Source organism: Notamacropus eugenii, chromosome 2 (assembly GCF_028372415.1).
Source record: "Notamacropus eugenii isolate mMacEug1 chromosome 2, mMacEug1.pri_v2, whole genome shotgun sequence".
Taxonomy (NCBI): Eukaryota; Metazoa; Chordata; class Mammalia; order Diprotodontia; family Macropodidae; genus Notamacropus; species Notamacropus eugenii.
The window spans coordinates 12,478,476-12,505,729 of NC_092873.1; the positions used below are offsets into that span (position 1 = coordinate 12,478,476).

At 48.0% G+C, this 27,254-nt stretch overlaps 3 protein-coding genes across 4 annotated transcripts in view; 2 read left to right on the forward strand and 1 right to left on the reverse strand.

The window, feature by feature from the left end:
• Window positions 1-118: 118 nt before the first annotated feature.
• On the forward strand, window positions 119-6,734 carry CCDC86 (coiled-coil domain containing 86). The gene is made up of 4 exons (XM_072638786.1): window positions 119-994; window positions 2,748-2,877; window positions 5,436-5,510; window positions 5,759-6,734. The coding sequence occupies exons 1-4, from the start codon at window positions 207-209 to the stop codon at window positions 5,876-5,878; spliced, it is 1,113 nt and encodes a 370-aa protein (XP_072494887.1). The 5' UTR covers window positions 119-206; the 3' UTR covers window positions 5,879-6,734.
• Window positions 6,735-6,937: 203 nt separating this feature from the next.
• On the reverse strand, window positions 6,938-12,350 carry PTGDR2 (prostaglandin D2 receptor 2). Its single transcript, XM_072638785.1, has 2 exons — window positions 12,153-12,350; window positions 6,938-8,253 (listed from the first exon to the last, which is right to left on the reverse strand). Exons 1-2 carry the CDS (start codon window positions 12,219-12,221, stop codon window positions 7,069-7,071), a joined length of 1,254 nt encoding a protein of 417 aa, XP_072494886.1. The 5' UTR covers window positions 12,222-12,350; the 3' UTR covers window positions 6,938-7,068.
• Window positions 12,351-12,466: 116 nt separating this feature from the next.
• Window positions 12,467-27,254, forward strand: part of ZP1 (zona pellucida glycoprotein 1) — a 28,860-nt gene continuing 14,072 nt past the window's right edge. The window contains exon 1 of one of the 2 annotated variants that reach the window (XM_072638777.1): window positions 12,467-12,644. In XM_072638777.1, coding sequence (XP_072494878.1) covers window positions 12,551-12,644 — 94 coding nt within the window. In that variant the 5' untranslated portion in view covers window positions 12,467-12,550. Of the gene's footprint in view, window positions 12,645-24,763; window positions 24,865-27,254 lie in introns of those variants that run through there. The other variant, XM_072638783.1, reaches the window with a different exon arrangement.

The window sequence follows — 27,254 nt, forward strand, 5'->3', positions numbered from 1 at the left end:
TCAGGCAGTGGCGGCAAGGCGCATGCTCCTGGAAAGTGCGCTCTCTGGGGTTCTGCCCCTCACCAATATGGCCGACTGGATAACACGCCTCCCGGCCCTTGATTGGCGGGTCGCTTTTGTGACGTCATCAGGAGCGCCGAGTGCCGGAAAACCCGGGAGCTCCACGTGGATAGTGTTTGGGGGCCTGCTGAGCTCTGGGCGAGGGGATGGAGACGCCTCGAAGGAGAAGCCGGCGCCTGGAGGGGCTGGAGGCCGAGAGCCCCGCGGCCCCCGCCACCCCGTCCCGGGGGCCCCGCAAGGCCCGGCGCGGCCTCCTGGGGCCCAAGGCCGAAGCTGCCTTAGAGCCGGTGCCGGAAGCGGGAGCGGCCGAAGAGGGCCCGGAGTCCCCGCGGAGGCACGAGGGGCCAGGCCTGGAATCCCCTAGGAGACAGGGCCCAGGGCCCCCCCACGGGTCCCCTAAGGACTTGGGGTCCCCCCGGAGAAAGGATCCAGAGTCTAGTCCGGGGTCCCCCAAGAGGCCTCAGAATCAGCAGGCCGAGGGCGCTGGAGGTAAAAGGCAGCTGGACCTGGGACCCTCGCAAAGCCCCGGGAAGCCCCTTGTGGGGTCCCCTAAGTGTCACGGAGCTCAGGGCCCTGAGTGCCCCGGGGATCAGGTGGCTGCAGAGGAACCGGACTCCAGAGGCCTCCCAGAATCCAGTTCGGCAGCCCCCCAAAGTCGGAGACACGAGCGATCGGGGTCCCACGGAGGACAGCCCGAGCCTGACAGGGAGTGCCCCTTGGGGCAGCCCGAGCCAGTGACCCCCAAGTCGGGGGTGCTGCCCCAGGACGGAGCTGCGGAGACGCAGCCAGTGACCCAGGCACCCCAAACTAAGAAGCGGGGTGGCTCCCCTGCCCCCACCTCAGCGCCCAAGAAGCCCAAGCAGAAGGAGGTCATGGCAGTCCCCAAAGGGAAGCCCAAGTCTGGCCGAGTATGGAAGGATCGCAACAAGAAAAGGTGAGGGGAAGGGGGAAGGGCTTTCTTGGGCCAAAGCCTATGAGAGGGAAAGCTGGAGCTGCCCTTCGGGGGGGTGAGGCAGAAGCGAGGGGGTCCGACGGAAGGGGAAGCTGGGGCTCCCCTGCCTAGGCAGCCACTGCCCCGCACCCCCAGCCAGCCCCCAGGCTCCCCAGGGCACAAGACCAGCCCTTGGGAAGCAACCCCACAGGAGTGTAATGATGCAGTGGGGGTGCCAGAGGGCTGGAGGAGGGATTGTAAACCACCCTGAGCCTCAGGGGCTCAGTTGGGCCATGTGATCTTTAATTCCCCTCGCAGTCCTCTTGTGGGAGCAGAGGGTACGAGGCTGAGAAAGAAACCAAGGCCTGGTGAGGTCAGAGAAGCGTGTCTGATCTTTCCTCTGGACTGGGATGTCCTTACATGTTGAGGGGGCTAAAGGTTGGGTTGTATTTGGCCACTGACAAAGGGAGATGGGAAGGGACCTTTGTAGAGCACCTGCTGTGCCCAAGGGACCAAGTGCAACCAGTCACTTTACAGATGAGGAAACTGAGGCAGGTGGAGGCTAATTGCCACAAGTCACACAGCTAGAGTCCCAGGCCAGCTCTGATCTCAAGTCCAGAACTCTGGCCACTGACCACCCACTGCCCTGTTTTGCTTTGTCTCTGTCCCCAGCCCCCAGCCCAGAGTCTTTCAAATCTGTCTTGGTCCAGACCTGGGATTTCATTCATCCCCATGTAGAGACTATCCACCGATGTAGGTCTGCATCTTCTGGAATATCTCGCCTTCAAGACACTGGGCACTGAGAGGCTTGGGCTCTTCCTGGCCAGTCACACACAGCCAGGGTGGGTCAGCATAGAACTCAAACCCAGGTCTCCCTAATTCTGTGACCCACTTGCCACCCACAGGCCACACTGCCTCTCACTCCATACACTATGCACTTCAAGTGTCCAGTGAATTGGAGGATTTAGAGCTGAGAGGGATGTTGAAGACTAAGAGGGCTGTCTTCCTCATTTTACAGGTGAGGAAACTGAAGCTCAGGATGGGGAATGCACTTCCCAAGGTCACACAGGTCCTAAGTGGCAGGGCTGGGACACCCACATTTAGGGGCCAAGGCCAAGGGTCCTGGACATGGGCAAACAACACCCTCCTCCTCTGCCCCAATTCTTTGTCCTGTGAGAGAACTTGAGTGGAAGATAGAGTTTGTCTTAGTGCAAGGGAAAGCCTCTGAGTGAAGGGGACGTCTCCTGAGGTAGTGAGCTCCCCATCCCACCCCATCCCAACCTGGTAGAGTCAGGTAGGAGGTGCCCTGACTGAGAGGCAGCTAGGGGTGCATGGGATGGAGCCCTACTGGGAGTCAGGAAGACCTGGCCTTGAACTCAGCCTCAGGCCCTCTTACTAGCTGTGTGTCCCCAGGCAAGTCCCTTAATCTCCTTTGCTTCACCTTCCTCAACTATAGAAAGGGGATCACAACAGTTCCCACCTATAATGAGGATCAGATGAAAGAGTCTATGTAAATAAGCATATGATAGGTGCTCTATAAATGCATGTTTCCTTTTGGCTGCTTCATAGGTGTTTGGCATAGACCCCATATAGCCATGTTGGCTCCCTGCCCCTCCCCTACCCCAGTGTCAGGTCCTTGAGGTCAGGGACCTCTGTCTTGGCATCCCCAGCACCCAGCTGTGAATGCTGGGTTTTGTCCTGGTGTTTGGGGTCCTATCACAGACCTCTTACTGGGGAGTTCCCCTCCTGCCTCCAGGTTTTCCCAGATGGTCCAGGATAAGCCTCTTCGCACATCTTGGGAGCGCAAAATGAAGGAGCGACAGGAGAGGAAGCTGGCCAAGGACTTTGCCCGACACCTGGAGGAGGAGAAGCAGAGACGCAAAGAGGTGAGGCCTGGGGGTGGGACGGGGCAGCTGCTGTCTCAGCTAATGGAGGCCTGCTCCCTAACTGAACTCAGCAGGTATTTGTCAGGCCCATGCTGGGTGCAGGGAGACCTGCCTGGGCAGGAGATGTGGGCGCAGCCCTCTGTTGCCCAGGGAGGGTGAGTACATGGCTGGATTCTGGATGGGTGGCGGTCAAGGTCAGCTTCCTGGAGGAGATGGTAGAGTGTTTCAGGCCTAGAAACAATGGACAAAAGCCAGGCATCTGCACAGGGGTGGTCACTAGTCCAGCTTGGCAGAGGGGCCTGGAAGGAGGTGGCACGTGCTGTCAAGAAACCTTGAGTGCCAGGCTTTATTGAAGGGCAGTGAGGAGGGGTGGAGCTGAATTTAGTGAGGACATTCACAATTAAATGAGTTTGCCATGGTCATTTGGCTGGCCAGTATTAACTGAGGTGATTCCTGAAGGCTGACAGATGCTACTACATGTCTGAGGCAGAATTCAAACACTGATCTTAGAATGGTAGATTTAGAGTTTGGGGGACCTTGGAGGCCATTGATTCTAATTCCCCCTTTTTGCAGATGAGAAAATGGAGGCCCAGGGAAGTTAAGGGACTTAGCCAGGGTCCCACAATTAGTAGGTGTTTGAGGTAAAAATTGGACCCAGGTTCAGTCAATACCGTTTCCCAGTACCACACTGCCTCTCTGGGCCTCAGCTTCCTCATCCTTAAAATGGGGTTGAAATAAACACTCTTGGAGCTCCCAGATCTGCTTCTACTGCCCTGCAAGCCACTCATAGCATGGTTTGCTTGAATATTAGTGTGGCCAGCCTGTGCAGCATGGGAGACACTGGCACAGGACTGCTCAGCATGGTGTGCCCACATAAGAAAAGGTGCTGTGCTCTTTGAGCAAAGCAAAATTGAGACAGCACAAAGTAAATGCAGGATGCGCAAATTTGGAATATTCACCCCAAATATTCATATGTACTATCTGTGCCCAGTCTGTGGTAGAGCATTCCAAGCTGCTATTGGTCTGATCAGCCACATTCGGACGTACTGAAATTTCACTTTACAATGGTGATGTCATTTTGGTCCTCTTCAAAGACGACAACAACCATTGTGGTTGGCCCTGGAGTCAGCTGTCACCATAACCCTGGAGGATTTCAGACCAGCTGGAGGGTCAGTCTGCAAGGGATGCTAACTGTAGGTATTTGACGGCCTAGGGATACAACAGCCTCCAGGGCAGGCTGGACCGCCCACCTGAGGGCTCCATCCCTCTAAGCCACCTTTGTTTATCTAACCATCAGAATTCATTCAAGTTCATGATTTTACACTGGGAGGTTAATAGGCCTAAGGCTGGAAGTTGTCACCAATAGGGGCCTGGCTAAGATCTCTTCTACCTTCCTGGAGTCTCCTCTCCTAAAACGTCTCCATTCCTGGGTTGAGGAGGGTTGGAAATAGCCCTGACCACTCCCTTTCTGCCCCACCCAGGAGACCATGGGCTGCAGCCCCAGCATCTCCTCTCTCAGACATCCTAGGATTCCCTCTGAGCTGTGCCCAGAGAGGCCTTATGGTCTCGGCACACCCTGGGACTGTGCTCCCCCTCACCCAGGCTGCTAGTCTCTTCCCCTCATTCCTAGGAACACCTTGTCTTTGACCTTCCCCTAATCTGGTGCCTGTTGGTCTCCTCTAGGGAGCCACTTCCGATTGCCAAAACCCAACCAGAGGCCTGGGCCCAGGGACTGAGGCGTGAACAAGGTGTCAGACACAGGAATGTAATAATGATGCCATTTGTGTAGCACTTTTAAAAGCTGCAGAGCATTCTGCAGTTCCTCTATCATTCAGTCGTCACAGCGACCTTGGGAAGTAGCCCCTATCATTGTCATTCCCCATTTTACAGATGAGGAAACTGAGGTGACCAGAGGCTAAGTGACTTGCCCAGGGTCACCCAGCTGGGAAGTGTCCCGGGCTAGGTTTGATCTCAGATCCAGCATTCTCTTTACTCTGACATATAGATGATGCTTCAAGATGATCTGCCACCCCATGTCCCAGCTTTACATAGGCCACAGCCAAGTTAGGTGGTGCCTACCTCTGCTCTCCAGAGAGCAGGGGACTCTCCATCAAGTCATTCAAATCCAGCTTTTGGTAATTATCAGCACTGTGACCTTAGGCAAGTCACTGCTGAGCTTCTGAGAGGGAAATGTTGGATTAGATGATTTGAGGTCCCGTCAAGCTCTATAGAATCCCTATATAAGTCTGGATTGTCAGGGCTGGGAGGGGCCTTAAAACATGAAATGTCACAGCTGGGAGAGGCCTTAGAACAGAGAATGTCACAACTAGGTGTAGGTCCTTAGAACAGGGAATGTCAGCGCTGGGAAGGGCCTTAGAATAGGGAACATTAGGGCTGGGAGGGGGAACCCGGGCATATGAAAACCCCTTCCTCTTTCAGATGAGCAGAGAGGGGGTGGTCCTACTGCTGGGCCTGCCCAGGATTCCCTCCTCCATCCATGCCCTCTCCCCCATTCTTGCTGGGCTCCGTAGCATCTGTCACATTGCTGTTCCCTCTAGGAGAAGAAAAGGCGGCGAGCGGAGAACCTGAAAAGGCGCCTGGAGAATGAGCGGAAGGCAGAGATCGTCCAAGTGGTGAGTGCAGCAGAGGCCCTGGCCCCAGTCTGGCACTCAGGATGATGGGCAGCCTCTGGCTGTGTGCCGGGTGGCAGGAGTAGGCAGTTGTTCAGGCTGTTGCTATCTCAGGGTATTGGGCACTAGGGGAGGTTTGATCTCAAGCAATGGGAACCATTGTGTGAGTCTCTGGGAGTCCTAGGAAAGGAAGGAGAAGCCAGGGACCAGAGAGTTCTCAGGGACCTTTTCCTTCTCTTCTTCCCCACTAGATCCGAAACCCCGCCAAGCTCAAGCGGGCCAAGAAAAAACAGCTTCGGCGCATTGAGAAGCGGGACACCTTGGCACTTCTGCAGAAGCAGCCCCCACAGCGGCCAGTGGCCAAGGAGTGAGTGGGTGCAGGGGCCTGGCTGTCCCTCAGCTTCTAGCCCAAGCCCTCTGGCCACTGGCACCTCCAGGACCCATGATGACCAAGGGGACTTGATCTACCTGGGCATCATTCCCAAGGACAGCACTGGAGGAAGCCCAGACTCAGACCTTGGGTACTGTGGGGAACTTGGGGATGGGCTTTGCGCCTTGGAGCCCTGAGATCTGGACAGAAGGGCCAGGTGAGGGGGGCTAGTGACTTGACCAAGGGAAGGGAGCAGGCTTTCTTTATCTCTTTTGGTGAGCAGTAAATGTTGTCTCCTCCCACTTACCCTTTCACAACATGGACACAAGGTCAAGGGACACATGTCATTTTATTGTCTGTCACAGGTCTTGGGGGAGGCAGGAATGGGCAGCTGACTGAACTCATGTCCAAGAACAAGGGTCCAGAGGGCATCTGGCTAGCAGCCAAAACTGTCTGTGCCATACACTCCATCCCCGCCAGTGTTAGGAAACCAGGCCCAGGGGGTAGGAGCTGCAGGGAAACCCCACTGTATTTTTTATACCTTTGCCCTCAAGACTCAAGAGCCCATTGGCAGCCCAGGGAGAAACAACAAATCAGGATTTCTTCTCCCCCTGACTTGAGATAACATTGGAGAGGATGTGGATGGGAGGGAAGAGCCCCTTGGTGGTCAGTTGGGAAGATCCTGGGGTGGGGAGGGGAAGGGCTGTGTTAGGAGCTGGTAGGAGCACAGGAGCTGTCCCTGTGAGCCATTGAGGTCACGAGTCCATGTTTTGGACTAACCTGAGGTTATCTAACCTGAGGTTATGCCCATTTCTGGAGAAACTGATCCAATAAACTCATTCCCTCTCAAGTGTTAATGATTTGGTGAAGTGATTTATTATCAGAAGATAGGACTTCACATGCCACCTCTACTTACTAACCTGTTCCCCTTTAGCAAGCTTTTTCATCTCTTTGGACCTCAGTTTCCCCATCTCTAAAATGGGGTTGGTCTCAGTTATTTCTGGAACAGTGAGTTTGGATTTAGCTGATCTCCAAGGCCTCCTAAATGTTTGATCCTGTGGCTTAATGAATGACCATTCTCAGAGGGATTTATGTGCTACAAGAGACAGAGATCCGGCAAATGTATAGCCCAGTAAGATGGTGGGATGTCATTTTTGGAGGAGGAGGTACCCAAAATCCCAGCTGGCAGCCTCAATTCAAAGAAACCTCCTCCTCCTTCAGCTCAGCTGGGGCTGGGGCCTTTCCTGCCTGCCCAGCTATCTTGGCCCCCACCCAGTTGAACCAGCGGCCTCGTAAGCCAGTGGAGCTGGAACTAGAGGGGGATCTGGACAAAGAGGCCATCTGGGAACTCCGGCGCCGGCGGCCACTGCCACAACCAAACTCAGCGTCCTCCACCAACACACTCTCGAGCACACAGCGCAAGGAGTGGCGAAGCTTCTGTAGAACATCAGGGCAGGTCAACACATAGAGGAAGGGATTGATTACACTGTTAATGAAGGCCAGGCTGCTCACAAAGGGCAGGGCCAGCAACACCAGTGGGCGCAGATTAGGGTCATAGTGGGCCTGGACCTCCAGCAGACTGAAGATGTGGTAGGGTAGCCAGCAGAGCACAAATGCAGCGATGACCGCCATCACCAAGCGTAGAAACCGGCTGGGGTGGTGGCGGCACCGATTGCGCACCCGCAGAGTCACAGCCAAGTAACAGGTGCCAATGATGGCCAGAGGCATGACAAAAGACAGCAAGAACTTGCTAACCGCCAGGGCCATTTGGCGGTGACCACAGGTGGCATCCCTGTCTGTCCCAGGGCTATGGAGCAAGACATTGTAGTAGCACATAATCCGATCATCCTTCCGTGTGATAGTGTCACGGAATAGGAAGTAGGGGATGGTGTTGAGCAGGGCCAGGCCCCAGAGTACCAGGCAGACCTTCTGGGCTGCGGCCACTGTGCGGTGGTTCTGGGCCCAGATGGGCTTCACCACCTGCAGACAGCGATCCAAGCTGATGGCACTGAGCAGGAAGCCACTAGCAAACATGTTCAGGAAAAAGATGGATGAGTGCAGCTTGCAAAAGGTGGTACCTAAGTTCCATGAGTGGCCTATGGCCAGGAAGTAGGTGAAGAAGGGCAGGCTTGTTGTGGCCAGCAGGTCAGACAGGGCCAGGTGCAGCACCCAGGTGGTGACCACCGTCTGGCGCATGCGGCAGCTGATGATGAAGAGGATGACAGCGTTCTCCACGATGCCCATCAGTGAGACCAGCCCATGCAGTGTCACAGAAGCGTAGTCGATGTAGCGCCTGTTGGAGTGGCTCTGGCCTGTGATGTTAGTCATGTACTCCAAGATGGGACACAGGGTGTTGTTAGATGACATCTTGGGGTCCTGCATGGGAAAGGCCATGCTGAGCTGGAGGGCCCCTGAGTTCTCCCCTCCCCATGTCCATCCTTTACCCTGTGCTGTTCCCACCTTACTACTTGCAGCTTTGGCTTTCAGTCTTTATCAGTATTATTTTATTCTGTACTTAAGAAATATAACCAGGATTCCCCAAGATCTATAAGCAGTGTCAGAGCTGGAAGGAAGCTGCCCGGCATCGCTTCTGGCCATGGAGGAGGCCCCACCTTGAGGGGCAGGGCATCCTCTACAGAGATTTCCTGACCGCCATCTTTGTCAGCATGTCAAGCATCATCTAACGGACCTGCCTGCTTCTCTTTCTCTCCTGGGTCACCTCTCCTCAGCTTGCTCATCCTCATTCATCCTCTGCAGCTCAGCTGTTTCCTCCCATCCCATCCCATCCCATTCTCCTTTGTCCCCACAAAGCTCAGATCTCCCAGTGTTCCCCTTGGATCTAGGTCTCTATTTGTCCTCTCCTTAACCTCCAGGTCAGTCCTCCCTGCTCTCCCAACCTACTCAGAAAAGTAAATGCAAAATCTATGCCAAGTCATTTGTGCTGTTTCTGATGAAGAAAGCATCTGCCCCTGAGAAGGAGTCAGGTTTCCCTGAGTAGGAGGTGGTCCTGGAGCTGAACTTTGAGGGAGGCTGAGCATTGTGAGAGGAGGAGGCATGGACCACAGCCCGTGCAAAAGCACAGAGGTTCCAGAGAACACCTAACTTCAATCTCCAAAGACTTACCCTTCATCCTGTTCCCTCCTCATCCCATAAGATAAAAGCTCTTAAATTTTTTTGTGTGCCTTTGGTCAGTCTGATGAGACCCATGGGCCCCTTCTCCAAATATTGTTAAATGCATAAAATAAAATATATGGGATCACAAAAACAAATTATATCAAAATGCAGTTATAGAAACATTTTTTTAAAAAGCAGTTGGACAGACCTCCTCCCTCCCCCTGCCTCTGCATCTATCCACAGATAAACCTACAGTTAAAGAGCTCACCTAATCATCTGTTGCTTCTCTTTCTCTTCCATCTCTGTCTTGCCTACTTCCCTCTTGTTCACAAGTGTATTCCCATCACCCCCAGTGTAAAAACAGAACTCCCTTAGCCATGCCTTCTCATGCCATCATCCTTATGTCCCTTCCCCTGCTAGACCCCCAGAAAGCCAGGTCTGTGCTCCACCCCTTCAGCTGGTGGGATAGGAGGTGGGGGGTAATTCTGCTTCTGACCTGCTTTCCTGAGTCTTCCATGCCTTTGTAGAGCAGCAGTGGGTGATGAGATGGATGGTAAGGGCAGGGAGCTCTGTCATCCTGTACCTAAGGGCTTGGGTCTTGACCTGACTCCCCCAGGTACCCCTTGCCCTGCCCAGACAGTCCTCTCTAATAGCTGGTCTCCAGTAGTAACTGCAGGCCCAGTGATGGCTGAGGCTGGCAGGGCTGGCCACCCCTACCTGATATGCCAAGAGGAAGCCAGATAGGACCAGTAGCAGAAGGAAAGCAGCTGAGGCCCAGATATGGAGATTGCTGCCCCATCATGGGAAGAAGTGGACCAGGTTTGGGCAGAACCAGACATTGTTACCCACTGACAAGGACAGCAGAAATGGATTGCTCCTGGGCTGGGCTACACCCAGGAGCCATCAACCAAGCTGTGGGCCACTGCCTGAGAAAACCCTCTGCCTTCTCAAATACGGAGCTGGGCCATGCATGCCCCCAGCGCCAAGCTATGTTATGAGGTCCCCTTACCTCTAAGGTTTGTTTCAGCTCTAACTCTATGAGCCTCCCTAGATCTGTTCCCAGCCTTGGCTAAAGTCAGAAGGCTCTCTGCTTTAGCCAGAGAGACTGAGGGTGATGGATTTGGGAAAACAGCCTGAAACAGCCTGGCCTGTGGCCTGGTTTCAGATAAACCATAGACAAGATGTCACATCGCCTCCCAGAGCCAGATGAGTTTTTGCAGACCAGTCATCCTCCACCTCTTCAGTCAAACATAGCTGAGGAGTCACACTGAGAGACGCCTCAGGCACCAAAGTGCCAGCTCTGTCCTAACCCATAGCCTACAGTCCTCCCCAGATTCCAACCTCAGACCCTGACATCATCTCAAACGACTAGACCTCAAAAGCATCCTAGTCAATGAGGGACCTGCTCTAAAGCCAAGGCTAAGGGTATCTACACTAAGTAAGACATGTTCCAGACTAGTGCATGTCAGGAGTAGAAAAAAGAAACGAGGTAAAGGACAGAGGCTGGAATCCCAGCTCCCACGATGAATCACTTTAGCACTCTGAGCCTCAGTCTTCTCTGTAAAATCACACTTAGATGCCCTTTAACTTCCCTTCAAGCGCTATTGTATCATTTTGAGATCTAGGATCATGAACTTAGAGCCAGAGGGGCCTCAGAGATCACTTTGAACCTCTTTGAGACTCAGTTTCCTCATCTGTAAAATGGAGATCAGAATACTCATGGTGAGGAGCATAATGGTAAAATTGTGGATGTCCATTTGTGAGTTATTGCCCAGCGTTTTTTAAATTTTTACTTATTTTATTTCCCATTTATAAAACAAAACAAGCATTTCCATAACATAGTAGAAAGATGATTGCACATGAAACTGCAATTCTATTGTGTACAATTTGCCTTCCTTTTTTTGGCAAGGCAATCAGGAGTGAGTGACTTGCCTAGGATCACACAGCTAATAAGTGTCAAGTATCTGAGGCTCAATATGAACTCAGGTGCTCCTAACGCCAGGGCCCATGCTCTATCCACTTTGACAGCAAGCTGTCTAGATATTCCTTTTAAATCATGTATCATGTAAATTTCATTTTTTCTTCCTTCCTCAAGAGTGAAATAAATTTGTTTAAACTGCCTTGACACTGGTACCTTTATAGATACAAGAAATCCAAGAGAAGAAAAGGAGTTAAATTGGTTTGGTTCTTAAAACACTAATTAAAACCACCCACATTATTATTAACTGTGTGGTATTTGACTGATTAACATGCAGCATAAATTAGGAGCAGTTGGGTGCCTTATGTAGTCTTTGGACCTAGAGTCAGGAACACCTGAGTTCAAATCCTCCCTCAGACACTAACTGTGTGACCCTAGGCAAATCATTTAACCTCTGTCTGCTTCAGTTTCCTCATCTGTAAAATGGAAATTAGAGTGGCTACTATCTCCCAGGGTTATCAGAAGATCAAATGAGATATTTGTCCAGCCCTTTTCAGACTTGAAAGTGCTATGGGAAGGCTGGCAGTTATTTTCACTATGGTAATCCATGGCAGTAAATGGATCATACTGACTTTGTTGTACGGTACGTTTAATTACAGCATGAGCTGTTCCCAGGCATTTTGTATATGACCCTGTCCTCTACCGCTAACTTAGTAGAAAAACAATGACAGTGCTAGTTTTGAGGAAGCTAAAGATAGGACCACAGATGTAAGGCTAGAAGGGATGTGACAGGCTTTCTAATTCAACCCCCTGACTTTGCAGGTGAGGAAACTGAGGCTTGGGTGGGGAAAGAGCAAAGGATCTTAGATTTAGGACTGGAAGGGACCTTGGCAGTCACCTAGTTAAGCCGCCTCATTTCAGAGAGAAAATGAATGTGCCTAACCCACTCTGGCTCCTGCCTAGCCTCCCTCCCCCAGAGCTCTTTCATGGTGCCCATCCAACCAGGAGGGTCCCATTTGGGGAGGATTTGGGACCAGCCACCAGTTCCCCTGAGCAGAGAGAGTCAGCCAGTCAGGCTCCCATTGCTTCCCTGCAGCCAGTGATGTGGTGGTCCCTGCTAAGGCTCTCCCTGTCAGATGCACACAGCTTAGCATTCCCACTTCCATCGAGAAAGGGATAGCACAGCCAACCGGACCTGATGCCTGGCCTCTCCCCAGCTTGCTGATCTTCTCGCCCCTCTTACCTGGGTCTCGGGTGGAAGGGAGAGGTGGAGATGAAGAGGGTCCCCTAATCCCAGGCTGCCGGCTCGCATCGGAGGCTGCACGCACCTGTGGAGTCTCAGAGGTTGGACAAGAGCAGAGGTGAGCTTGGTGGTGAGGAAGAGAAGTGAGGCTGGGGGAGAAGGAAATGACTGTAACCTCTGGAGGGAGTTAATTTTGTCAGGTTTCTCTCTCAGCGTCCTTATCTGAGTAGATGGGAGATAAGTCAGCCAAGCCAGCCAGCCCGCCCCTAATTGACCCTGCCCTGGGAGCCCTCAACCCCTCCCTTTGTGGACTGCTTTTTAGAAATCCGGCAGTGAGAGGGAAGTTGTGAGTGTGCCCAATCCACAAGTGGTGTGAGAGTGTGCAGGAAAACGCAAGGATGAAAACAATGAGAACGGGAATCAAGGAGAACAGGATCCATATCAGAACAGTAACACTGTGTGACTGTACTGTCCAAAGAGTGCCTCAAAGAGGTGGGTAGTTGCGGGGTGCGAGACCATGGAGTAAAAAGAAATACATCGATTCAGCTAATGTTCTAGTTTTCCTAAACTGCTTAGTCTTTGTTAGGAGGGAGACTGAGGTTGTAAAGGAGGGAAACGTATGGAAATGAAGGTGACAGGAAAGCAAAAGATCAGTTTAAAAACTTGAAGTGTGTAAGAGTTGAGGGGAGAGTGGAGGATGGGGAGAAGAAAAATGTGTTTATGAGAAAGTTTGTGGGACAGCTTCAGAAAGGTTGGAATAGAACAAGGTACTGTAATAGGTTGTCCAAGTTCACACAGCTAGTGTGTGAAAGGCAGGGGGTAGAAAGGTGAGATAACACATGAGAGGCATGTGTGTAAGTGTGTTAGTGAAAGAAAGTGCTGAGGGAGAGTGCGTGTGTCAGAGAAAGACAGAGTTAGAGAAAAAGAAGCAGAGAGAGGCAGAGTGATAGAGACAGAGACAAAGAGACTGGGGGTTGGGGGAGAGATCTGACCCTCAGGACTAAGGAAATGCAGATGCACGCTCTCTCTGCCCCTCGCTGCTACTATGCCATTTGCCTCATAGTAGCATGGATGAGAACAGGATGAGAGGCAGAGACCATGTGCTGGCAGTCTCCAGGTCTGGGTCCGTCCCTCCCTTTGAATCCATGTCACAAAGTTTTTCCTCCCTGTCCTTCAATCTCCCTCTTTGTAAAAGTGGAGGTTTTCCCGGATGAGAAGCGAGTACCCCAAGTTCAGTGTTCTAGCCACTCTACCACCCCACTGCCTTATCCACCCACCTGGGATTGTGAGCCTGAATGACTAAAAACATGGTGCTGACCTCCACACAAATAGAGAAATTTGGAGGGGGGAGGGGACAAAGAAGGTGGGCGTGGCAACCTTGAGCTTCAGGTTGTTGAGGATGGAGAGCTAGAATTTGCTAGAGAGAGTAGGACTGGGTATATAAAGTCAGGAGTCATTGGCATAGGGCTTAGAATTGAATGTGTGGGCATTAATGAGATTGCCAAAGGGGGAGGGACATAGAGATCCTTAGAGTACAAGAATCATGTAAAGGAAAGGAGATGGCGAAGGGGAGGAAGGCACTAAGATAAAGGAGACGTGATGCCAAGTATTAAATCCACTATACATGTCTTCGTGCCATTTCCCTGATTAGACTGTAAACTCCTTGAGATTAGGGATTGTCTTTTGCCTTTCCTTATATCCCCAGGGTTTGGCACATAGTGAGCCCACAGTGTTTAATAAATGCTTATTGATTAGTCTTGAGGGAAATCAAACAGGATGAGAACTGAGCGAAAGTCCCCAGAGGTAGCACTTATACAATCTATATGATCCTGGAAAACGTAGTTTGTGTTCTGAGGTCAGAGATAAGATTATAAAGTGATGAAAAATAAGTGGGAGAAGATGAAGTGGGGACAGTAGATGAGGCCTGATTTTTTTCTAGGCATCTGTTAATGAGTTAATGAGAGCAGAGGCCCTGAGGAGCTGGTAGGACCCAGGGAAAGTGTTTGTTTGGAAAGAGGGAGAGACTGGTGAATGCAACAACCGATGAAGACTCATGAGAAAATATGCCTGCCACCTCCAGAGAGGCTGGGGATGGACTGGATGCATGCAATGAAATATGCATTTCCAGACACCACCATTAAAATAAACACTTATCTTCCCTGATTTTTATTAAAAGGGAGAGTTTTTATTTGGGTGGAGGGAGAGAGTAGGAGAGGAGGGATTGTGCAACCAGCTTCCCAAGGAGCCACCACATAGTTTGAGACTGAAGATTAGGGATGTCCTATGCAAATCAAAAGTGGGGAGTGGTGATATAGGAAGAAGACTGGGGAAAAAAGAGAAGATTTGGAACAGATTCTGTAGTGTGTGCAATACAGTGAAAAAAAAAAGATTACCAGGCAAAAGGGAGGGCCCAGTTTACATTAGATCACGTAAATCTGAAGTGAACCCAGTCAGCATAGCCGAGTGACTTCAGAAGGAGAAAACAGCAGCGTGTAAAAGGAAAGAAGGTGGATGGTGGGGACAACCCAGGGTGAAGTCATGGGAAGCCCTACAGGGAAAGGGACAAGAAATTCCAGAATTGAGGATATTATCTAGATGAGTTGCTTAACTGTAGGAGCAATATTGGGGAGGGAGGAAATTGAGGCCAGAGCAGGGATAATGGGCTGGGATTGCAGCGAGCGGCCGAAAAACTGGGAGTCAAGTGAGGATAAAGAACAGACTTAAGTCACAGTCATTCTTAACCTGAGATCTGAACTTGTTTTTATTCTTTCTTTAACTACTTGATAACTATCGAAATATTAATCAATAAACATTTAGTAAGTGCCTACTATGTTCCAGGTACTGTGCTAAGTTGCTGTGGATACAGAGGCAAAAGATAGCCCCTGTCCTCAAGGAGTTTACAATAGGCAAATAAATATATACAAAGCGAGCTATATACAGGGTAAATAGGAGATAATTAACAGAGAGAAAGCATGGAATTAAGAAGTGTTAGGGAAGGTTTTCTGTAGAAAGTAGAATTTTAGCTGGGACTTAAGGAATCCTGGGAGGTCAGTCCTCGGAACAGAGGAGGAAGAACATTCCACACATGAGAGGCAGCCAGAGAAAATGGTTGGTTTCATTTGTAATCCTATGTTCCAGAGGGTACAATGGAAAGGTACCCCAGAGCCAAGTCTCAGATGTTAGAGGGGCAGAGCTGAGGTGGATAGGGATGAGAGAATGGTGAGGAGTCAATGGTGAAGATGATGAACATGACCAACTAGTCCCCATTCACATCCTGAAAACACAAAACCATTGAAAGTCCTGACATTTTGGATGGTGCCTTAGAGCACATAGTAGCAGAACATGGAAGGAATCAAAAACACAGAATGTGAAAGCAACGTCGGAACAGAGGGAAGGGACCTTGGGAAGGCAGTTGGTCATTCTTCTCTTTCTTGTTTTTCACAGACATAGTGTTCTTGGCATTCATATCACATCAGTTTTCATTTTTAACGAAACCAAAAGTCATCAAGCTCCTTAAATGCCATTGTGTTTTATGTTGTACACGTGTACACACATACACACACACACACACAGAGCTTTATTAGTCATTTTTGTGCACATTCTTCTCATTATCAAAGGCACTAAGCTCTTCCTGGGACAGAGATGTGTCCCATGATCAAAACCCAGCAGTCCCAGGGCAGCTGTGAAGACTTCCAGGGCAGACAAAAGGGCAAGCATGACCTCAAAAGTCCAAAGATGAAGCACACCTTGCACCCATTGGCAGAGAGTGGATGCCCACAGGAACAGAACCACTCATGGTCAATCATTGGCTTGTTGGATCTGATCATATAGAAGGCAGTCTTCTACTTCAGGGAAGGGGAGGGAGAATTCAAATCCTCTCTCTAGGACTTCTGTAGCAGGATGACCAGGGGGGTTCTCCCAAGCTTCCAGGACAGTGAGCCTTTATCTGGGATGTTTGAATGCATCTGGAACTAGAAGGAGAACCTGGCGCCTTAGGAAAAGGAATAAAGACAACTGATTAAGACTCAGACAGTGAAACTGTCCCCACAATTAACTAGCCAGGTTGGAGCCACCACCTTGGCACCCCCTGAGCGAGAGTTTTCACTGATAAGGGTTGCCCCCCCACCCAGATACCAGTTGGCTTAGCCTCTTAGAAGGATGGACTTCAGGAGGAAGAAACACCTTTTTGGCATATAATAGGAATCTTCCCTGAGAACTAGATAGATAGATAGATAGATAGATAGATAGATAGATAGATAGATAGATAGATGGTGGATGGATAGATAGATGGATAGATAGGTAGGTAGGTAGGTAGGTAGATGGATAGATAGGTAGATATATAGATAGATAGATAGATAGATAGATAGATAGATAGATAGATAGATAGATAGATAGATAGATAGATAGATAGATAGACAGAGCATTTAAATTCTATGTACCTGGCACTGAGTGAGGTATTTAGGGATAGAAATATAAACCAAAACAAAAAGAGTCCCCACACTTAGGGAGTTTACATTCTAATGAGGGAAAAAAATACATACAAAGGAATTCTAAGGAATGGAGGAAGGAGAGGGGAGAGGGAAAGGCTGATGAAGACTTGACTTTTCAGTCAAGAGCCAAGAATGAAGCTGGGAGTGGTGAGGATGCCACAGGCACCTCATAAAATGGCGGCCTAAGTCAGGGATTTGCCAAACATAGGAGAGGACCAAAGAGTGGGCACATCACCAGGATCAGAAGGCTGTTATTGATGAGGAGGTTGCAAAGTGCAGAGAATAAGGAGGGGAGCTGGGAGGAATGGCCTTTACAGTTTCTTCTACCTCTCTTCTGGGGCAGCTAGGTGGAACAGTGGATAGAGCACCAGTGCAGGAGTCAGGAGGACCTGAGTTCAAATCTCACCTCAGACACTTGACACTCACTAGCTGTGTGACCTTGGACAAGTTACTTAACCCCAGTTGCCTCATCCTGGGTCATCTCCAGTCATCCTGACCAATATCTGGTCTCTGGATTCAGATGGCTCTGGAGGAGAAGTGAGGCTGGTGACTGGCACAGCCCTCCCTCACTCAAAACAAAGTCAAGTGCAAGTCATGTCATCATTTCTTTGATGGCATGGTCTTCTTTGGCAATGAAGGACAAACACGCACACACCTCTCTTCTAGAAAAGGAGTTCTTTTGTGTGCTACTGACATCTTGAGCAGGCTGTCAAGATCTATGGACCCTTCTCAGAATACTGTTTGTAAATAAAATAAAATACCAAAGATTACAAAGGATTATTGTATTGAATTAAATCATATTGTAATTATATTGGAGGGAGCAGTTAGATGGTGAAGTAGATTGAGTGCTGGGAACTCAAGAAGACGAGTTCAAATCAGGCCTCAGACATTTACTATCTGTGTGATCCTGGACAAGTCAATTCTTTCTGTTTGCCTCAATTTTCTCATAATTAAAATGAGCTAGAGAAGGAAATGTCAAACCACTCCATTATCTTTGCCAAGGAAACCCAAATGGGGTCACGAAGACAATCAAACATGATTGAAAGACCACTGAATAATAATAAAGTACTTATATTGAAGTAGAAGCATATTATTTTTTCTCAATCAAATTCACAGATCCCCTGAAATCTATCATAATACCCCTTGCTTAAGAGCCCCTATTCTACAGGGAGTCAGAGTATAGTCATACCTCCTTTTCCCCTAGGAGTTGTCAAAGAGAAAACTAAGAAGACAGATGTGCTCATCCACCCAGCCCAAAAGGGCCTTCCTCCATGGTTCTCTTCCTGAACCCTAGCCTTCTAGTTAGAGGAAGGGGAAGTATCTAAAGCAATAAAGTCCTAGAAACTAATGTTTTACCCAAAGAGGAAATCTTCCTTCAGCAGGGCCTGCCTCACCAGTAACCCAAGGGTCAAAAGTTTGGGTATCAGGACTTCTACCAAAAGGAGAATTCCCTGTGCTGAAGGACTCCTGGAGACAGAAGATGATCTCCCCAATGGCCCCTTGTGCTGGAAGGAGCCAGGGACTAAAGCTGGGGGAGCCAGTTGTCTGGGCTTCACATTCTACTAAGACAGTGAGTTGTTTGGTCTATGTAGACTAGAGAAGAAAGAATGGGAACCCCAGGAGGAGTGCAGGCAACAGGGAGTAGCCTGCAGTGAGCAAACCACTTACATGCCTGTTGAAAAAGGAACTCACCAGAACATTGGAGAGATTGCCCTGCTAACAACCCCATGCTCAGAACCCTTCTGAAAGAAGTCCAAACCACAGAGACCAGCTCCAGTCAAGGATGTGCTGGTAAAATGTTTAACAACCAGCTCTCATGGATGGGGGTGGAGAGGAAGAAATGGGTGCATGACACAGTTCAGTTTAATCTGTATTATGAACATTTTTCTTATCACTTTCTTAAGTCTAGATGGTTAACCAAACAATCAAGCCAAGATGTGCAGTGTTTCCAAGGCTAGTTCCAAGGTGCAAATACTCACACTGAAAATTTAACAATTTGCTCTGTGGGCAGGCCCTTCACTGTGGTTTCATAAAGTAGTAAGATCTGCTGGAAAACTAAAAGAATTCTATTATTTACAGACTATTGTAAATCCTTGATGAGTTCTGGGCATTGTTTATGAGCTGTTTCTGAATTTCTATAGTGGTGAAATAGAGGTGATCTTACATCAAGCTAATGGGTTGTTGGAGTTGTTTTTAGCTTGAGTGTTTGTATAGAATTTGAAGTCTTTCTTACCCATATAGATGGAGACCTAGACACTATTTGGAAGTAGGGAACTAGGTAGCACAGTGGTTAGAGCACCAGGCCTGGACTCAGGAGGAACCAAATTCAAATCCGACTTCAGACACTTACTAGCTGTGTGATCTAACCCTGTTTGCCTCATTTTTCTCATCAACAAAATGAGCTGGAGAAAGAAATGGCAAATCATTTCAATGACTTTGCCAAGAAAATCCCAAATAGGGTCAGGAAAAGTCAGACATAACTAAACAACAATCACGCACACTATTTATAATCAGTGATATTCTTGGAAAAAATACTGAGTTTTGGCAATTTGAACCAAAGAGAAAGTGATCTTTTAGGGGAACCCCCAAGATTACAGTTAGATCGTCTAAACCTCAGACTTAGGAATGCTGGAACATGGATTATACTGACTAGCCATATATCTGTGGGCAAGTAATTTAACCTCTCTCAGCTTCAATTTCCTTAGTGAACTGGAGTCGGAAAGACCTGAGTTCAAATCCCACCTAAAATGCTGACTAGCTATATGACCCTGGACAAGTCACTTAACCACTATCTGCCTCAGTTTCCTCATCTATAAAAAGGGATTATTAATAATCACTCACCTCCCAGAGTTGTTATGAGGGAACAAAAGAAATAATATTTTACAGTCCTATGTGGTAGGTATTACAGGTGTAATTACCTCTGTAATAATAACATTTAGAACTCAAAATCTTATAAAAGTGAATGTTGAAAACGAAAAATAAATAAATTAATTAAATAATAATATTATTTTGTTCATCATAACAACTCTGTGAGGTAGGTGAATTTTTCCTAGCAATTCTCAAAGTCAGTCTGCTGGAAAGTTGTTGATGCGTAGCGGTCAGCATGGGTGAATGAAGTGTCCATGGTCATGTAAATGTCCACGGTCATGTAATCAGAGGTCCTCAGTGGATGGAAATAGTCTTAAGAGAGTAATCCTTTACAGACTTGCTTATCCTTTTTTGTGTGCTGGACCCTTGAGCAGTCTATCTGGTGAAGCTATGGGCCCCTTCTCAGAATGATATTTATAAGTGCATAAAATGAAATCCATAGGATTACAAATGGAGCCAATTATCAAAACATACTTACCAAAATATTTTTAAGAAAAACACAGGTTCTCAGACCCCTATAAGAACAAGAAGTAACATGGAGTACAAGATAGAGAGTGAGGTGACCCTGTGTAAGTCCCTGACCCCTGCCCCTGCCCCAGGCATCTCCCCAAGACTAGACTACAGAAAGGAGAGGGGATGATGGATACTCATGATGGATGGGGGTAGAAGGTTTTCCAGGGATTAGATGCTTGGACGCCTTTCCACATGTTCTCTGGAAGGAAATGACTTGGCTCCTGATTATGCCAAAGGTCTGGGGCCCTGAGGCCAGCTCTCCCCTGTCAAAAATACCCAGCACTGCTTGGCGATTATGGAATTGTGACAAAGGGATCTGGCCCCACCCTTCTCCACCAAAAGGCAGATAAGATTGGATGGGAATGTATGAGACCACCTGGCAGGGCACCCACTTCTCTGGATGCAACTGATGACCTGCTGGGTCATAGATCCAGAGGTGCTAGGAGCCCCAGAGACCAAGTGCACCTCCTCCCCATTTTACACATTGAGTTAACTGAAGTCAGGGAGACATTCTTTATTCTTTGGAGGGATTGGGTGACTTGCCAAGGTTACTCTTGCTATAAGTAACAGAACTGGGATTGTGGTGCTCTCTGACTCTATATTCAGTGTCTTTTCCAACCCCACCAAAGGATACCTTTCCCCTCCCTTTCCTGATCCCAAACCCCAGGCCAGAGGCCATTCACAATCCATCTTGACTATTCACCCAGCTGGGATGAGATAAAAGTAACTAGGTCTATTCCTTAGGGGGAAATGGAGGACCAGTGGACCTTGCCATCTGCCCTGCAAATGATTTTTCCATTATGTGTCATCTCCCCAAATAAAGCAGAGAGTTTCTTGCTTTTTCTATTTAGCACGAGGCTTGGGAGGAGTAGTTTTTCAGTCATCTGGCTCTTCGTGACCCTATTTAGGATTTTCTTGCAAAGATACCAGTGGTTTGCCATTTCCTTCTCCAGTTCATTTTAGAGATGAAGAAACTGAGGCAAGAAGATAGTGAGGCCAATGACTTTGTGCAGCTCTTGCCTTGCTTAAATCCAATTCATGAGTAAGTCAAGACATCACTCATCAATATCATGGTGCCATTGACCTCTGAAAACAAAGGATGAACAGAAAGTATGACCTAAGGTTAGCCACTACCTTCTCTGGACCTCAGGCTCCTCATCTGTAAAATATCATTCTGATAAGGGGTCCAAAGCATCACCAGACTGCCCAAGGGGCCAGTACACAAAAAGGGTTAAGAAAGATTGTAAAAGATTACTGGGTTGATGCTATTTCAATACTTTGAGAACATCTGATTGCATGATCATGGTCACTCCCCACTCACCCTGCTCATCAAAAGCTTTTCAGTAGATTGACTTTGAGGATTTCCAGGGCCAAAAAAATCATCCGCCTGATGATGATGGCTTAGCTAGGTTGGCCATCACACAAAAGACACACAGTCTTGTTACTCAGGCTGAACTCTAAGCTCTCTCAGATTGAGTTTGGGCTCCAATGGCAAAGCCTTTGAGAACCCAGGATCCCCTCCTTGCCACAAGGAGGTATCAGAGAAAGATTTTACTGGGGCCCACCATGATACGTGTTATGACTGCCGAGTCTCTTAGAAGAGATTTATAATCATTTAAAGGAGATTGACCTGCTCATGTACACAACAAAGACCAAGTGGATGAAAAATGTCTGTTGCACTTCTAGGTCATGTGACCAACAAGAAGGAAAAGGAGATATTTTTCTCTGATCCTCATGCTTCCCACATGATAAGTAGCAAACTTTGGGGAGAACATAGAGAGGAGCACAGGCAAGCATGGATGGGTCATAAGCTACATTATTGGTGGAGCCCTGAATTAATACCCAGATCCATCAGAGTTTTTGAGAGTTCTCATAATACTTGACACGCATAGCTTTCAAAGCACATTCACATCTATTATCTCACTCAGTCTTCATAATACCCTGTTATTTGAGGCAATGCCACTATTATTACCCCCATTTTATAGCTGAAGTAACTGAGGTTCACAGCCAGGGAAGTGACTTGCTCAAGGTCACAGTGCTACTAAGTAGTGGAGCCAAGGAGCAGAACCCTGGTCCCCTAACTCCTGGCTCAGAGCTCTAACACAGTCCACTTCTTCCCTCCATCTCAAGCCCCTCAGCTGCAATTTAGGCCCATGATCCTCATGTTCTGGCTTCAGTGAAAACTAATCCCCCCTCCCTAATCCCATAGCATTTCACTCCCCTCCCCAAAATCTGGGGGCTTGGCCGCCTTCTTTTTCCTGGGGGAAATGCTAGCTTCTCTACCCTCTCTAATGTCATCTCCAGCCCCAAATTGTCAACATGGCTTTCTCCCGGGATTTCCCCAAGCCTCCAAACCTGGCAGAAGTATAACATGAGAAAGTTGTAGCACATGAGGACACCAAAGGAAGACATGTCTCCAAAAAAAGTCCCTGTTTGTTTTTCCATAGCCCCCTCCCTCTGACTCTCCCACGGAGCTCTCTGGCCCACTAGCACGTCCGCCATCTGTGCCTCTGAGGAATCTGGATTAACTAATCATTTCAGGATGTGGTTCTCATCTTGGGGGATAATCTGATTCGTTATCATGGGATCTGGGAGGAAGCAGCTCCTCAGATATTAAGAGTCTGAGCCAAAGCTCAGGCCAAGGATGGGACTCATAACACTCATTCATTGAATGTTAGAACCAGAAGAGACCGAAAAGATGGAAATGTCAGAGCAGGGAGGGACGCTTCTCATTTCACACTCCAGGTGGCCATGGGTAAGGTACTCACTCTCTCCAGCCCTCAGTCTATCCATTGTAAAATGATTAGATGCTCTAAGGACCCTTCTTGCCCCAATCTGTGCCCCCACACTCCTGACAGAACCAAGATGAGAAGAGGAAACGGAAGATGGAGACAGACAAGCTTGATGACAATATCACTAGTCAGTATATATTTAGAAATCACATACATTTTGTTCCCAAACAATTTCTTTTTTTGCATTGAAAATACAAACAAAATAATTCATGACCTCAGGTAGGGTAAAAATCCTTTTGGCTACAGCGTCTTAAACTAAACTTTGCTTCTGTGAAGTGTGGCTCTTGAGGCTGGTACCAGACAGAGGAGTTCTCTCCATTACTTTTTGATCTAAGGCAGAGAAACAGACTTTAGATGCTTGGCCTTCAAAGCATCACAGATGTTCAGGGCTAGGAGAGATTTCAAAGTCCACAAAATAATAGAATGGGAAAGGACATCAGCACCAGTCTCATCCAGCCCATTCCTCGTCAAGAGAAGTGACCTAAAAGAGTTTTAGGAACTCCAGGAAAGCCTCTTGCTCAAGGCAGCTGGGTGGTACGGTAGATAGAGGTCCAATTCAGCCTTGGATACTTTCTAGCTGTGGGATCCTGCATAAGACACTTAACTGATTCCATTTCTTCAAGTGTAAAATGCTTCTGTTCCTGGTGAGCCCCCCACCCCATCTCCAGATCTTTGATTCTCCCTCACTTGGACCCCTTGGTGCTCCTGTTTTCCTTTCAGATTTGGCTCAGTCACAAGTTTGGGCAGGACACCTTTCCCCCCTACACCCATTCTTCTTCATGATGTTCCCCCTCACCACTTCCTTGGGTCTGCTTTGTATACCACCATGAATCTTTATATGTTAACTCTCCCTTTAGATTATAATCTCCTCGAGGGAAAGATCTATTTCACTCTTGTCTTTTTAGCTCTAGCACTTAGCATGGTGCTTAGAACCAGGTAAGTGCTTAATAATTGAGTGCTGATTGCTTGATGGCTTTGGTCATTCATTTCTTGGACCATGTATCACTCTCACTTTTAATTCTCTGGGGAAGGATCATGTGTGAGACAAGGTTCAAGGGACCTCTGAAATCATCCAGACCAAATCCATTTTCAGATGATGGAACTGAGGCTTTTAAAGGTTTAAGGGACTGGCCCAAGGTCACACAGGTAATTAGTGGCTGAGCTAGAATTCAAACTCAGGCCCTGGGATTCCCAGATCAACACTCTTTATGATCTTCCCAGAGTCCCTAAACTCTGCCTGCCAGCTCTCTCCATCCCCTTGCTAAGACTTCTGGGGCCACAGGAGAACGTGGAGATCTGGGAGAAGGTGGGATGCTGACAAGATGAGGGGGAAATAGAGAAATAAAAGGTTGAAGATATCTCAATTCTGCCAGGGGCCAAGCAACCCATCCTTCAGGGGAGATGGAAGGGAAAAGGGGTGGGGTGTAGCAAAGTGCAATCCCCATACTTCCCAACCCTTTGGTTTCACTCTCAGTGGGATGTGGGCAGAGATTTCCCTCTCAACTCCTTATGGCCTGGGTCAGCTCACCTGGGAAGAACAGATTCTGAAAATAAAGTGGTATCTAGACCTCGTTCTGAGACCAGCTCAATATGTGACCTTGGATCAGTCATTCCTCTTCTGTAAAATAAGAAGGCTGGAAATAAAATAAGAGTGAGGAAACTCCCTTCACTCATGCAGGTCTGCATCTTCTCATCTTAGGGGCTTGCCATGAGCCCTGCTTGGGTAGTAACTTTTTCAAGGTCACATGGTCAGCATGCATGAGAGGCAGTTTTCGAATTCAGGTCTTCCTGGCTCTGAAGTCAGCTCTTTTCCCACCAGGTTAGGCTGCCTTGATACAGATTGAGCTAAACAGAAACAAGGAAAAAACATTGCACTCAACAATTATATCAATGCAAGTAAACAGATTACTAAAAGAAGGTTGAACTTGGGATAACTGGGAAAAAAACAAAGAAATTCCAGAAAAGAAGTAACAAAACACCACTTCCTGCACAGAGGCGGCGCCTACCAGAACCAAATACTGCGTGCACAAGTTTCGATTGCACATACTGGTATTTGATCCTTTTGCTTACTTTTCACTTTAATTTTGCTTAATTTTTTCTTTCAGTCTTTCTCTTTTCCATCCCTTCTTTGTTTTTGTCACAAGGTCCACTATGGAGATGGGTAGAGAAAACATCAATATAATGAGTTGGGAAAAATAAATGAAAGAAATGTATAATGCCTAGAATGTTAATAACATCCTTCTGTTAAGTAACTAACTTCCAGGTATTCAAGGGAGAAGTCTGAGGTTGTTTTTTCCTTTATTGTGTTATTTTGAACATCCTGCTCTAACCAGTTCCCTTAATGGGGTTTGAGTGTTTGCATACCCAAACCACATGCAGTCAGTCCTTTGCAGCAGGGTGGAGGGCGGAGAAGCAGCGGGGCAGAACACAGGCCTTTGTCCTAGCAGGCCTCAAGTATCTCCGAGCCCTGCCTGAAACTAGGAGCTCTACGGGCAAAGGAGCATCGGAAAACCGAATCCAGATGGCTTTCCTTCCCTTGACGCCTGCACTGGGAACAAGACCTCAATCCTTTGTACTTTCTGGGTGCTTCTAAGAATTTGGCCACCAGGGACCAGAAGGGCTGCATTCTCTAGGAAGTATGGGCGTCCTCAAGATGCCTGACTGCCCCACACTCTATTTTCCCTCAGTGATCCGCTGCAGACTCATAATCCACCATATGACCTAAGCTTCATTGGTTTAATGTTGCCAATCAAGTTAAATTCAGTTTCCTTTATCTGGTGGGGAACACCATTCACAGACTGGTATCATCCTAACCTTTACTCTCCATCCTCTACGTTCCAGACATATTGTCATCTCTGCCCCCAAAAAATCCTGTACCCTCACTTTATTTTGTTCCTTTGCTCATACTATTTCCTAAACTTAGAATATCCTTCTCTTAATGTTCTCCAGCCCCTCCTGGCTCTGACATTCACGGGTCCTATTCTTTGGCATCTTGTTGGCCTCGGCAGCATATTTATTGAGTGAGGACCTTCAGGGAACAGTCCACAGGGACCTCAATATCTCTCTCCTTGGTCATAACAAATATCTCAGAACCCTTCATCCTCCCAAGTATATTGTGGGTCATTGAACCCTTTCTTGACCATTGCTGTGGCCTCCAGAAATCTTTCAATATGGTCTTGTGTTTAACAGTATGGTCTTCATTACCCAGGAGGATTATGAAAAGTCATTAGAGAGTGGTTGTGATGTTAAGATAAAAAAAGGATCAACACTATGTTTTATTTCTTTAATATCTTTTCCTTTGCTTGCATCCATCAGCTGGGCTTGCAGAGGAAACCTAGTGTGGTAGAAAGAATATCAAAATTGGAGACAAGAGACCAGGTCTCAAATCTCAGTTTCAATACTTCATAGATGTCTGATTCTAAGCAATTCACTTCTCCTGTGTGACCCACATGAGTCAATTATCTGGGGAGTCCAACCACAGAGTAGTTGGGTGGGACTGTGGCACAGAGGGAGTCTCCCCATTGGCCACCTGAAATTCAGGTCCTTTCTGAGGGAGCCTACACAATAAGGCCAAAGGTCTTTAGGACCCTGGCAGAAAAACAGGTCTCATTGGAGAGGGAGAATTGTGCTGATGGTTTCTGAGTTCTTTCTAGGGCTCCTGACCTTCTACATCTTCTGAGGGGTAACATAACATCCTTTCCCCAAAAATATGTTACTTTGAATGCTTTCAGGGGAACCAAGGAACCTGTTACTGACATTTGTAGAAACCTAGACACAAGCTACATTTGGAGACTTCCCAGAATAAATTTGCATACAAGCTAAAGAGAGACTAGAATCTTTGGGGTCAGTGTCCCAAATCATACCTAGTCTTACTTAGAGCTAGCGCCCTAGCACTGAGCCATGGGCTACCTCTAAAAGGCTCCAGTCTGGCTCCAATCCACTTTTTAGACTTGTTTCAAATTATTCCCCTCCACAATGTTTGCATTCCAGCCAAACTGGACCCTCAGCAGCTTCCTAAACTCAAAGCTCCACTTCCCATTCCTCTGCAGTGGCACTGGCCACTCCCATCCTTGCGGAACACTTTCTCCTCCCATAGTTAAGGTATGACCTGTCAAAGCTCCACTCAGGTGAGAGCCCATAGGAAACCTTTCCTGATCTCCCAGCAGGGGGTGCTCTCCCCTTCATCAAATTACATCTAACTCCATCCTCACCTGTAGCTCTTTCAGGGCAGGATATTTCCATTTTGCCTTTGTATCCCTGCACCTGGTTCCTTAAGTGCTTATATGTTTGTCAATTTGGAGAAACATACTTCCTAAATCTTAAACCATAATATAAGAATCACAACGCTTAAGAACACTGTAATTAAGAAAAGAATTTAAAGTCCTAACCTTAGAGAATCACAGGGCCACAGAGCTAGGAAGTAATTCAGAGGCTGTCTA